Below are 14,584 nucleotides of genomic sequence, written 5' to 3'. Positions count from 1 at the left end.
ATATATTACTTGCGGTGTACCACAGGGATCCGTTTTAGGACCTCTACTTTTTCTTATATATATTAACGATATTATAAATTCCTCAACCCTTCTCACCTATGTATTATTCGCGGACGATACCAGTGTCTTCTACTCTCACAACTGTTTAAACACACTAGTGGATATACTTAATTCTGAGCTTGCAAAAATTTCTACATGGTTTAAATGCAATAAATTATCATTAAATATAGATAAAACGTGTTTCATAAACTTCAATACCTCACATTTGCAACCGATAATGCCTAATAACATTATTATTGATGATATGCCCATTATTGGAAAAAAATCAACCAAGTTCTTAGGGGTAACCCTTGACTCCAACTTAAATTGGAATAACCATATTGATAATATAACCACATTAATATCTAAAGTCATTGGAATACTTCGGAGATTAAAATATTTGGTAACGGAAAAAGTACTCATTATGTTATACAATGCATTAATCTTACCGTATATTAATTATTGTAATGTTGTCTGGGGAAACTGTAATAAAACCAAAGTAAATGTTATTTTTCTTTTACAGAAAAAGGCAATAAGAATATGTACTAACTCACATTATTTAGAACATACTGATCCATTATTCCTTAGACTAAAAGTTCTTAAAGTTGATGATATACACAAATTTCAAACAGCAATATTTATGTTCAAATACACGCAAAATCTACTCCCACTCTTCCACAACGCATTTTCCCTTAACAGGGATGTCCATGCTTACCCCACGCGCCATCGTAATGATTTCCATTTGAATAACCCTAAACTCCTATTAGCTCAAAAATCAATTCGGCATAACGGGCCTGATATTTGGAATTCACTCCCTCTCCACATAAAACAGTGCACATCTCTTTATTCCTTTAAGGCAAATACAAAGAAATATTTCTTGGCACAATATCATACTGTACAGTAATCATTAAACATGTACCTCTTATACTCAACAACAAGGCAATATTTTGGTCCACCCCCTTTTCCTTTTCTTTTACTTTGCTGCTTGACCCGTCGCCCATATTATAACATATTCAATCATTTTCTTAGAAGTGCTGACCATCTACACTTTCGCGCTTCATCACCTGCACACGCACTCACAGGCACCTCTCCTGTTTACCAAGTAATTGTATAAAACTGGATTTACACGCATTTTAACATGGCCCATCCGTATTAGTGTTCAAGTACTACAATAAAAAATGGTAATTTAACTCTGGCTGTCCGTCTGCTCAAGCACGGCTTATAACGGCGGCCCTCTGCATCATATGTATATATTATATATTGTACTGTGAATCAAGTCATTATTGGCCATATAAACATTTTGTATGTTATTTAACGTTTCATTTGTCTTTATATACAAAATATGACTTATTATGTAATATGTCAATAATTTTCAGAATTGAATTTGTGTAATTGAACCTGCCTTTGTTATTTTTGTATTCTGAAAGAAAATATGAAATGCAGAAAATAAAATCTTTTCAATCAATCAATTTACGGTCCTTATAACCACTTTTACACAGCCCTCGAACTATCGAAAATTTACATATTACTTGAAATCAATCAGAATTAACAATGGCGGCAGCAGCGATTTGATTTCTTCTTCTTTTGTTTTTGAATTATTCTGAATCTCTAGCTTTATTCTAAGTGATAGTGTGTGCGCGTGGGGGTGGTTGCGGATTCCGCGGGCACTCATTAGAATAACGTGCACATCTCGTCGAGGTTAACATAGTGAACGGATGAATGCTCGTCGGGTTTCGCTATACAACTCCGGCCTACAGGGACAAACTTGAAACCGCACTGGATTGTAGTGGAGCGAGCGTGTCTCCGTGAAAGTCGCAAACCTGTCGGAATATCGCGGCGGAAGTATAAAATCTACGCCTTTTCCCACAAAGTCGCATCTTTGTTTCGCTCTGATTTCATGGGATGTGGTTCACTTCGAGGTACAGGGAGAGTAGGACCGTATAAGCAACAGGATGACTGGCCTCGATTACATGAAATTTTGCTTTTTCCTGTGTCTGTGCCTTATAGTCATGTACCTGAGTGCTTCTACCACGAAGACATCTCGGACGGACTTCAAAAGGGGTGCAACGTTTTTAAAGTCCACCACTGGTAAGTCGATTATAGTAAGTTTAGCTTTGTTGTCATATTAACTCTGGTACAGCATAGATCTCCTTCGACGGTATTCACAGTGTGAGCATAGTTTGCAGCGTAGTACCTTATCACTATATTAGTATTAATTCTTAAAGTTTCGGAGTTTTGTTTTGCTTTGCTTTGTTTTGAACTATAAAGGCTTGTACATCAAAAATTTAGAAGAAAATGTCTTCAAATGATTTCCTGATTGCTTTCATGTTAATGATCTACTTAAACCAAAATCAGTTTAGTTTAAAGGAGGCATTTTCCAAGTAAAAAACAAACAAACAAACGAATAAACAAACAAACAAACATTTAATTGGAACATTTACAGATCTGCTGAAAGCACCATTATATATATATATTCATTCTTAAGCTACAAGGATGTGACGTTCTTGGTTTAGCACTTTTATAGATTATAGATTATTTGTCCAGCAGAATTACAACATAATTTGTATTACAATTTTCCAAATCCCTGAAATCTAATGCAGTGTCGTTCCTCACAGGGGTCAAGACTGTGGGCCTTTTTGTTTTATATAATGAATTCCTTCGAACTTTTATTTCTTTTATTGTTTGTCTGAGATACTAATATTTTTCTATTCCCATAGGGACACTGAAACAATAATTACAACTTTAAACACGAAAGTAGACAGTTGTCAGTGACTTACAATGTACATGCAATATTGTCCCTAAACCAGACGTTTCCAAAACAAATTTTTATAGGTTTTAAACACATTGTACGTTTGATAAAGTGACTCAAAGTGATGTTTGTAATGTATTTGATAATAATGTCCTTAGATACAGCTACAGGTCTGGATGGAATACCCGCGAGATTTGTTAAACTGGCAACGCCGTGTATTCTTTTACCTTTTACTCACATAGTGAATTTATCCCTTTAAGCGGGTAAAGGGTGTGTACAGTAACTCTGGTCGAGGTGAGGATTTAGCTTTTAACGTTTTTCGAGATATTCAGAAATCACTCTATGAGATGTTAGCCATTTGAAAACCAATTATTTTCATCAAATAAACGTTGAATCCTTCTTAAAATGACATGCTCTTTCATATTTTATAAGAGGCTTTTTATTATCTCACTTAGGAATATTCAAAACATGAATCCCCATCTCAGCCAGTACTGTACAGTCCCTTTAACCCGCGTGAATGGAAATGTGCCTAAAGCCGTTCTTTATTCAAAGGCCCATACGAGACAGATAAGCAAATTAATGACCTATTTTCTATTTTACAGATTTTGTCTAAGGTCAGTAAACGAGTTGTTCATTGTCAAATCACCAAATGGGGGATAGTGGGAATTAGTGGAACAAAAACAATATTGTGATTTGATGAATTTTCTCGTATAACTTGTCTGATATTATGGGGCACTCATGTCTCGGACACAAAGACAACTGATACTACGCCACATGATGGGTTGTTACCTCATATTCCTAGAAAGCAGAGCTACCAAGTCTCACGCATTCTGCGTGAGACTCAAGCATTTAGGGGCCATCTCACGATCTCACGCATGGCACCCATTTTTCTCACGCATCGGGCGAAGTCTGCAACTTGGGCCTATAATAATGAGCATAGCTCAAAAGATTAAAGTGATAGTTGCAATTGAAGGTATATTTCCCTTTTGTCTTTCAAAGTAAGTAAAAAATAGTCACAAGTATGCACTTGATAGCACCATTAAGAGCTGAAAATTGAAAACCGTGAAAACCGTGGGAGGCCACAGGGGGAAAAACCCCTCCCACACCCTCGCTCGCGCGCACATTCGCGCGCCAAGATGCCGAGTCATGAAAATCTCACTCATAAAAATGTTTTGAACTTGACATCCCTGAGAAAGTCTCATATTTGTGTCACAACTGATCTTAAAAAAGGCTTCTGAACGGGGAGAAGGGGGCCACCCCGTGGGAGAAGTGGGACATTGGTTGGGGTGAAATAAGGGAGTTCATGGTTAGCGCATGTCTCATTTGACCCCTACACCACAGACTTTCAAATAACATGGAAAGGACCTGTGACAGAGCATTTTTTGTTGAAGCATGCCACTTTGTAATCAATGTCAATGAAATGCGTGTGCAGCTTTTGTTAAACATTATTGATGAATCACTTTCACCTGAGCGTTCTAACAAGATGAAACACACAACTTAACGTTCCAAATCCTCATTTGCCTGAGGATTCTCTTCATTTGAAAGTCAATGGCAAATACACAAACATTCTCATTTGACCTTTATTTTGCACATGCGCAAATCGCAACCGTGAACTCCCTTATGGGATAAACAGTAACCATAGGCTAGAATATTATTACAAACATATAGTGTGTGTGTGTGTGTGTGTGAATAGGCCCTATGTGTGTGTGTTTGAATACTTACACATAAAGAATTTCATTGCAAAACGTAATAATTATATCAATTATGGTCCATGAGAGAAATTTCCATTAAATGCGTCCAGAACATAAAGAAAATAATAAGAATATCTTTGATATTTCTATAAGAACCTTGAATACAGAGAGAAGTGGGACATTGATACTGTCCCAGTTCACCCTAGCACCCCAAAAAATTAAAAATGGTGCCTAACACCACAATTTAGCCAATTTTAGCGAAATCTTTTAATGCAAATTATTAGAACTCATAAGGCCTACATTATAGCATGCTAAGTGCCTACTAAAGCCGCACGATGCTTTTCAGAAAGCATTTCACACTGAATGCACAAAACTACAAAAAAGTGTCCGAAAACATAATTAAACTTTGCCGCAGAGATGTTGCAGAGCAGTCACCATGTGCTTGTACTATGCCAAATCCCTAATAGGCGATCTTTCAGACTTGAAATCCGATTAGTTCACAACTTTTTGAGATATGAGAATTGTCCCACTTCTCCCTCGTTCCAGTTTACCCAGCTCTCCTCTATTTATACCTGTCTGAATACCCAATTCGGTCTATATACTAATCAGTCTGGGTTTCAACACGGCCACTCTCGACCACAGTTCTATTAAATGCTACTGAAAATGTATTGTCTACTATGGATAAAGACCTGGTTTCTAGGCTTGTAACGCTAGATTTGAAAAGGCATTCGATACGGTTGACCACACACTAATGGTTGGAAAGTTGAGATTATATAGATTTGACCTTTATATACACGCCTGTTGTGGTTTACGAATCTATTAACAGGAAGAATGCAAAGAACAGAACCATTCAAAAGTGTATGGTGCCATGTCTATAAACTCCGCTCCTGTTGCGTGGGTGCCACAGGACTCGATATTGGGGCCGGTATTATTTCTGCTTTTTGTTAATATCATACCCACGATGTCAAACATTGTGACAGTCTTATCTCCATGCAGTTGATACATGTATGTATTTTTCTTCTAATGACCCTGTTGAAATGACAACATGTATAAATCAAGATTTGAATGAGAGCTCTTTATGCTTGACTATGAATAACCTAATTTTAAATGCAGACAAAACAGAATGTGATTTTGGATTCCAGGAATAAGTAAATGTTTTTTTTTCATGACTTTGGTATTGTTTTTCAAATAATGGCATATACATTTAAAAGAAGGATTAGCATTTTTAAATGTAAATATTTAGGAGTAGTATTTGATCCAAACCCCACATGGAAACTTCATGATGATTATGTAAGAGGGAAAACTTTGATTTTTTTTTTTTTTGGGGGGGGGGAGGAAAATCCGGTTTTGAGTGAATGTTGTATTTTTCTATTACTCAATTTCATTTGAATTACTCCTCACCAGCATGGAGTAATGCTGCAAAGTCCACTTTACGTAGGCTCTTTGTTTTACAGAAACGGGTTTTACGTATTGTATTGAAGGTAGATACTTCAGAAAGAACCTCAACACTGGTTAGTAAATCGGTTACAGCTCGTTATTTCGAAGGTTCGTTATTCCGAAGGTTCTTTAGTCCGAAGATTCGTTATTCCGAAGGCTCGTTATTCCGAATTTCATTTTCGGATTAACAAATCTCCGGAATAACGAACCTTCGGAATAACGCCACAAATTTTCGGATTAACGAACCCTTTTTCATTTTCGGATTAACGAACCTCTAGGTATAGGGAATTTGTGTGTTTCGAATTAACGAACCTTCGGAATAGCGAACCTTCGGAATAACGAACAGCACTCAGTAAATCAGGTAATTACTCCATATACGTTCGCTGGTAAGGAGTAAATGTGATTTTGGTGCACAAGAGTTTGTACGGGTTTCCACCACGATATCTGATATACGTCAAGAATTTTAAAAGATCACAGTTATAAACTCAGTAATTCTCACGTAGAAATATCATTACCACACAACACAATTATGAAAAGAATCTATTTTATGTATAAAAAGCTTAAATTTCTTCAATTCATTGACATTGATCACGCTGAACACTAGAGATATACATTGTTTTTGTTAGAAGATGAAAAATAAGAAACAGACTTTTTAAGTTGTACTTTGATGTATTCTTTTATTCATATTTTTAATATCTGTTTTTAATTTTTTTAAAACTAAAGTAATGTTTTTATTATCAATTGGTCACCGGTTTCAAGTGTTAGATTTTGGATATTTAATTTTCCCCTCCCTCACGTACATACACACACACACACACACACACACACACACAAATACATTTATTGTTGTTGTTGTTGTTGATTAGTGTGTTGGTTAGGTATTTAGTTGTGTTAAGTCAAGTTCTCCGAGTATATTTTTATCTTTTCTTTGTCCTGTTGCTTTTTCTGCAACTGCAATTATTATAATGTAACATATTAACATGTCGACTGTAAGCCAGTGATAGGGATTACTAATTATAACATTTGGATTCATGAAAATCTAAGTAACTCTTAGATATTGCAATTCACCACAACTTGTAATGATCAAGTTCACAATGTTCGGACATCTATCTAAAAAACCAACAACAACAACAACAACAACAGGAACAATGGAAATTTTACACCAGACAGTGCTAAATGAAAAACTTCATATCTAAAATTTCCTTTATCATTCTGTACAGTGATTTTTATTCTTCAATATGGGCTTATCACATTAAGGCAATCTATTTGTGAAATGTGGCTCGATATTCAAATAAAGCAAAATCTTACTCTCGTGCGGTTAAGTGCAAAATTAGTTTTCGTTTTTTAGCGCTTTCTTCCCTTATCTCATCAAAATAAATGAAAATAAAAAAGATGTACATATTCATACATTTTAGACTGCTGTCTTCAGTCAAAAAATGCACATGACGCAATCGTCTTTTTACAAACTTTGGTGCATTTTCTCAGCAAAGTCTGCAGTTCATTCAACTCAATTCAATTCAATTTAACTTTATTTTTATTTCCATGAAATAAACAGGGAAATTTTAAACAATGCATTAACAAAACATATATGTAATAATTTCAAAAACGTAAATTAAGAAAATACATGTGATCATGAACAACGACATAACTGCATTTTTTAAAGTTATATACAAAATAAAATTATGCATAGTACAAGGATGGGAATGGAAATTGAGGGTCCCACTAAAAAGCAAAGCTTGTACGATATGGGACGCTCAGAAATACATAAGAGAACGAATAATGTCTTTAATAATGAGATTGCAAACAGATATATGAAACAAATCATAATCAACATTAGTAATCAACTAGTCAATCATCCGAATTATCATAAAAGCCCCCAACTGACTGAGACATTCTGGACCATGGACCGAATTTCTTCGCCCCAGGGTTCCGGTGCATCCATTTTCACAGGCGGATTAAAAGACATTGATATAATGTCTCAAACAATGCTACCGGATTTTCGCATTGATAACTTTCAATATGATTAAACTATCTGGATGCTATTTCAGGGTCGAAAAGCGTAACATCTTACAGCTTTACCTATATTTTGCAGAAAACCTCATCCAATCTGGTTAGGTGGTCACAGAGAAATGTGGATAGTTGTTAAGCATGTCAGGGGTCTGTTCCTTCCAAGTTTAGCGCTTGGATGCTCTTTGAACTGCATATTAATGTGTTAACATAATGGGCAGAAATTGGAACGAAGGGATTCCTGACATGCCCTACAAAAATCCTCATTTCTCATTGACCCCTGAAGCAAACCGGATGGGATTTTCTGTATGATGTGGGTAATAAGTCATAGTTTCGGTTACAGCTCGTTATTCCGAAGGTTCGTTATTCCGAAGGCTCTTTATTCCTAAGATTCGCTATTCCGAAGGTTCATTGTTCCGAATTTCATTTTCGGATTAACCGATCTTCGGAATAACGAACCTTCGGAATAACGCCACAAATTTTCGGATTAACGAACCCCTTTTCATTTTTCGGATTAACGAACCTCTAGGTATAGGGAATTTGCGTGTTTCGGATTAACAACCCTTCGGAACAACGAACCTTCGGAATAGCGAACCTTCGGAATCACGAACAGCACCCATAGTTTCATACCCTTAAATTGTATTTGGATTGATTAACTATTTTGAAGTGATCATTGCAGTCTTTACTGGGACATACGCTATTATAGTAGGCCCTATCCCAATATTTTTCTGACAAATAAATTCATAGCATAGGTTCCGCATGATGCCCCAAACAGTGAGTGCTGGTGTTACGAATACGTTTCTCGCACATTATACAGAGTATACGCGCCACAACATAGCATATCACACACCACGACCATAGCTCTGTACACTCTCTGCACTGCTCGGCACGAAATAAGTGGTGGCATTCACGATGTAGGCCATAATGTATGGTGATTCATCTTGTGTCAAAAGTTTACTTGGGACTGCTTTCCGTGTCAAGCTCCGCTTATACGAAGATGATCGTCTGCGTTTCAAATAATTTTTTTTTTTTTATATTTCTTTCAAAATTTTATTGTAATTATCCCCTGTGTATAGACTCTGTATCCCATTCCGTTTTACTGCATAATGTGTAATGATGCACGAAAATGACTCATACAGTTTTCTCAGTGCAAAATCGTAGCTTGCTTTTTTTACCTTTGTAAGCTTTCGCCTACTGTCTTCTGCATACTTCGTCAGACTGGTTTTGGCTCGCCGTAAATAGGGTACAACGGTTACCATGTCTCGCAGTCCGATTAAAAATGGGAAATGTACCTTGAAGATAATAACAAATTTTGTACCTGTCTTGTCTCGTGACGCAGTTGGTTCCACATCTGCTGAATATGAATGGCAAGCTTCTGATCTGCGACGCGAACTCTATTTGAAGACGACGCCTCCACCCGGGTTTGACATTATAAACAGCTGTATCGCGCATGTGCACAGCACCATTTTTGGGCTAATAGTGTCGTCTTAACGTTCGCGTCGATGATCTCAAGCTCGCAATGGAGATCTGCTACAGATCTCAAGATCTCAATGAAACTGGTCTAGGGCAATTACCCCCTGCGCCATTACCCCGGACCCTTCCCCTTGCCCTAATCCTAATCCTTTCCTGAGCCTAATCCTAACCCTAACCCAAACTCCTAACCCTAAACTCAACCCTAACCCTATTCTTTACTCTAACCTAACCACTAACCAGTATTTAGCCGGGGGGTATTGCCCTCTGGGGGTAATTGCCCGGATACGCAGTAAAACGCATATTCCCATAAGGTCACTAGCTCGGGCTGCAAGACTGCCTACACACCCCATCTACGGCGAGTCAACGCCAGTCTGACGAAGCAAGCAGAATACATTTTGGGCTCAATCACTGCTCAGGAAGGTGAAAGACAAATTCTCATTGCGAACTAAAAAAAAAAAAAAAAAAAAGGTCGGTGGGAAAATAAGGCCCAAGATCATTATTATTCAAGTGGGTGTGAAGATAGATTAATGGCTTAACAGTATAAAAGGCAAAATTAAAAAGGTGGGATAGTAAGAAGTTTCAAATTCATATTTCTCATAGATTAAAAAAAAAAATAAAATAAATGTATCATATACCACATTAAGCAAATTTGACTGGCTATTATATATAGGTTGGTTAATACAAAGGGAAATTTTACGTACGTTTTTGTTCCCCAAGGCAGAAAAGTGAAAATGAAGAAGTTGACGTTTTGTTATTCATTTGCAAATGCGCTTTAAAATACAAATGATAACCAGAGACTAATTTAGCACAATGACAGTCAGGAATGAAATAGGAAAAATAAGTTTTTGTTATCTTGAATCTCTTTATATTCTCGAAACAAAATGAGAGGGTAACTAGAGGGGGAAAATAAGAATTTTCTGTCAACTCAAACTTCAAATGACATAAGGAGTAAACCGCAAACCTGATAAATCGGACATTTTGAATTAGGAATTTAAGAATTAATGAGACTAATCCGAGAACCAAATTATAATTTTCAATTTTCGTAAATATTTTATTGATAAACATTTAAAATGTCTACGATTTTCGGTAATATTGCTTCTTCTGTAATGTCATTTGAACTCGGATTTGACAGAAGATTCTTCAGTTTCTTCATTACTTCTAGCCTTTCTTTATCTTCAGGGGCTTCAAAGAGACTGTGGAGATCACAGATTTATTTTTGGAAATTAACCCGTCTTCGTATTAAATTGAATTTGTCTTTTGTTCTCATTGTTACACGAAGAGCACCTCCATGAGATAGACCACTTGTTTATTTTTGCAATTTTGCTTTTGTGGCTTGAAAGAGAAAAAAAATGAATGTATTAACTCATGCGTAACGTTTCCCTATTTATTCACCTACCAGGTTGATAGCCAATGAATTTACCTTGAACATGGTATATAAAACATTAATATTTAACCACGTATTCTATGAGAAATAATAAAAGTTGAGAAAGTGTTTACTTTCTTTTTGTGCTGAGTGTATAGTAGTGAGTGCGCTTTCAAGGTAATTTATGGTAAGTACAGGGGTTGGAGAGGATTGAATGGGGGGGGGGGGGCAGTTGTTACATTTAAGTCTTTTTTAACTGCACAGTCAAATGCAGTAAAGTGTACTTGGCAGGCATCATTACCATAGTTGGTTTTCGAATAATCACATAATTCATTACATTCCAACCGCAAGTGCATTTTCATAAGTCATATTTTTAGTGGATAAAAAGGTATATAGACCTATCAAATTTGTTAGAAAACATAATGTATAATTCGCGAGGACTTTAAACTAAAATTGTTTCACTATAAGGACTAAATAAAAAAAAGAGAAATGTCATCCACATACTAGAACAAGCATCGATGACAGAATTTATATAGTCCTAATACCGAGGCGGAAGATTTTTGTAACATCCATTATAAATTCGACGCTTGTTTTTTTTTTTTTTTTTTTTTTTTTTTTTTTTTTTTTACATGTTTTGACCCAGATCGTGGCCTTGTGGCATCAGAGCAATTACAGACAACGGCAGCAGCAAACATATCCTCCAAGACGAAGGAGTTTATTGAAGCAAGGTAAATCTCATCACTTGCATGTGATGGTCCTACTGCTTTCTCTTCGATGTTGTGCTAGTATTACACAAAATGTATAGACAGGCTGGTGTGCCCGTCAAATAATGTCTCTTCATTACATTTCGCTGTTTAAATGCAATGATACACCTAGAATAACCACAATCTTTGGGTCTATAGTGTGCTTTTCTGTTCGTATTTTGTGTTGAAATGCCAAATTAGTAAATAAATAAATAAAGAAAGAAATGAATAAGTGAATAAATCACAATAATAATAATAACAATTCCATCAATCAACAGTGGCGATCGACTTGAAGTCCTTTCATTTGATTTTTTTTTTCTGGTTCTCTTAATGAAGGAAAATGTTGACTACAGAGATGATTATCCAGATATTTCGACCTGAAATACCGCCGAGGAAAATGAGGATAACCAAGTCTCTAACTGCCTTGCCGCGGATCAATCAGACCTGGTCGCTCCCGCTTATAGATTCCTGCGCAATCGTAGGAAATGGCGGCATTCTATCGAATAGCAGCTGTGGTGACGACATCGACGGGGCGGATCTAGTTCTGCGAATGAACCTCGCTCCCGCCGGAGGGGAATACGCTCGTGATGTTGGATCGAAGACTAATCTAACGACGGTTAACGGCGAACAGAGCAGACTGATGTCCGCGTGTGCTAAGGTTGAATACACGAATACGTCTATCGACAACGTGCCAGACAAATGTCGACATTTGTTGAAGCTCATGCAGCGTCTGAATAATACTATAATTTGGTGCATAAAAGGTTTTGTGCTGATAAGATTCATCAAGAGAGGACTGGAGTTCTACGAGAAGTATCACGACCTGAAAGCTTTTTTCGCCTACAGTCCGGCTAGTATAACTGGTGCAACAGGACAGTGCGTATGACTGTTTCTCACATTCATTTGTGATGTATATTTATGCCGCCACCATAAAATGTCGCCGGAGGCATTATGTTTTCGGGTTGTCCGTCCGTCCGTCCGTTTGTAATCAATTCTGTGGAGAGCATAACTAAAAATCATTTGAGGTATATCCTAATGAAACTTGACATGTATATGTTTGAGTGCATGGGCGAGGTTGTGCCTATCAACTTTTGGGTGCACATGCTCGAGTTCAAAGGTCAAATGCTCAAAATTTCACTATTTCCCCCATATCTTTGAAATGGTTCAAGGTATTTTCTTGAAACTTAGTGGATACGTGTACTACCAAATAAAGATTCACGAGACAGAGTTTTGGGTTATGAGATCAAAAGTCAAGTGAAAATGTTAAAATTTCATTTTTTTTTTCCTCCATATCTCGGAAATGGTTCAAGGTATCTTCACGGAACTTAACACGTATGCATGTACTGACTGGCAGTAATCAACTGCGGGAATTTTGGGGGTCATGGGGTAAAAGGTCAAGGTTAATTCCTTTCTTTCCCTCGTATCAATTTTTTTGCCAAAAAGGTCAAAGATCATATGAAAGTGCTAAATTTCACACTTTCTTCCATATCTAGGAAGTGGCTCAAGGTATCATCACGAACCTTGGTACATATTTGTGCCTGTTCTTCCTGACAGTGATTCTTTGGGTCATAGGGTCAAGGGTCATAGGGTCAAAGGTCAAGTGTCAAAGGCCACTTTAAAATGGTGGATAATTTACTATTTAATACTGAAATTACACTTTTTCTCCATACCATGAAAATTACTAAATGCATACAAACTTATAGAATGATTAAAAGTCAAGTGAAAATCCTCAAATCCCCAAATGCATGCTTTCTTAGAAAATATAGCCATTCATCCAATTAAACCTTGTTCGAGGAAAATGAACATTCAACACATTTGCGACAAGCATGTCGTTCTAATATGTTACCAGTTATGTTAAACTGTCATCACACATTGTTAAGACATACTACATGCCTATTAGGAGAATCATGCATTATGGCGGAGGCATCCAGTCGTCATAGCTACAGTTCTTTTTTTCTAGTTCTTTCTCGCTTTATTACTTTCTTCTTTTATATTTGATGTTTATTGCCTCTCAAATCAACTTCCATTTGGTCTGTACAATGGTTCAACAAATCCTGAAGCACTAACTCTATCCAGCTCACACAGTCGTTTATTTCATTATATATATATATATATATACATATATATATATATATATATATATATATATATATATATATATATCTCATGCGCTGTATATCATTGAAGGTACAATAATCATTGTTCTTCTTCGGACCTCTGCGTCTTTCTATTTACCTAGTAATTTGATTTTCCTTGTGTGCCCGAGCCGAGACTAACTTCTTGATACCTCATCGCAAGTCTGTAGACCAATGACGTAAATAATGCCTTCAAATCATAATAGTCAAACTGTTTTCTTTCGTCACAAATTGTCAAATTACATCTTTCGTATTCTTTGTTGATATTTTTGTTACATTGCTTACCAGAGACGTTTTTTCTTTGCTGATTTTTTTTTTTTTTTTTTTTTTGGGGGGGGGGGGGGTCTTTTTTGTTTATTGTTGCCAGGTGGATGGGAATCCGACATGCAACAACGGGTGCAGCGATCTACCTTGCAGCTACCACATTTTGCCGACAGATAAAGTTGTACGGGTTCTATCCTAGCTACGTCGACCCCAAGAATCGGACACTTCGCTATCACTACTACGACGACGCATACGTGAACTATGCGAAGAGCCGCCACTCTTTCCACAGAGAGTTTGAGATGCTGCAGTGGCTCGAAGACGAAGGTTACTTGAAGATCGTCAACGATTGTGCAGGAAGATGGGACGAGCACGACTACCGCAGCCAAAATATTAATGGGCGTATGAACTGACGAAAAATAAAAACACATGTGTGTACAGGCCGGGAGTGCTTAGGGTGCTGCAGCACCCCTGTGTAAAATGCAACTTATGCGTGCTCATAGTACCTACTACAGTTGACTATGATCGTGTGTATTCATTATGCTTCTATGCAGCGTCTTTTGTAGTCTGAAAAAAAGAAATACATTGTATATAACTATGTTGGTTCAGTGGAAATTTAACATGCATGTTACAATAACATGGAGGGTCTAGAACCTTGATTGAGCCCATTCAAAGATGGTGTGTGTGTG

At 36.8% G+C, this 14,584-nt stretch overlaps 1 protein-coding gene across 1 annotated transcript; it reads left to right on the top strand.

Annotated features, from left to right (window-relative positions):
* Positions 1–1,991: 1,991 nt before the first annotated feature.
* LOC140235735 (alpha-2,8-sialyltransferase 8B-like) lies at positions 1,992–14,308 on the top strand. Its single transcript, XM_072315748.1, has 4 exons — positions 1,992–2,127; positions 11,403–11,487; positions 11,839–12,375; positions 14,002–14,308. Exons 1-4 carry the CDS (start codon positions 1,992–1,994, stop codon positions 14,306–14,308), a joined length of 1,065 nt encoding a protein of 354 aa, XP_072171849.1.
* Positions 14,309–14,584: the final 276 nt, after the last annotated feature.

Source organism: Diadema setosum, chromosome 12 (assembly GCF_964275005.1).
Source record: "Diadema setosum chromosome 12, eeDiaSeto1, whole genome shotgun sequence".
NCBI lineage: Eukaryota > Metazoa > Echinodermata > Echinoidea > Diadematoida > Diadematidae > Diadema > Diadema setosum.
This window is presented reverse-complemented; position numbering and strand designations above follow the sequence as displayed.

Bases quoted from the DNA above. Each gene is read 5' to 3' on its own strand.
- LOC140235735 (XM_072315748.1), top strand. From the start codon at position 1,992: ATGACTGGCCTCGATTACATGAAATTTTGCTTTTTCCTGTGTCTGTGC. The intron at 2,128-11,402 runs GTAAGTCGATTA...GTTTTGACCCAG, and splicing joins GTTTTTAAAGTCCACCACTG to ATCGTGGCCTTGTGGCATCA. The intron at 11,488-11,838 runs GTAAATCTCATC...CTCTTAATGAAG, and splicing joins AAGGAGTTTATTGAAGCAAG to GAAAATGTTGACTACAGAGA.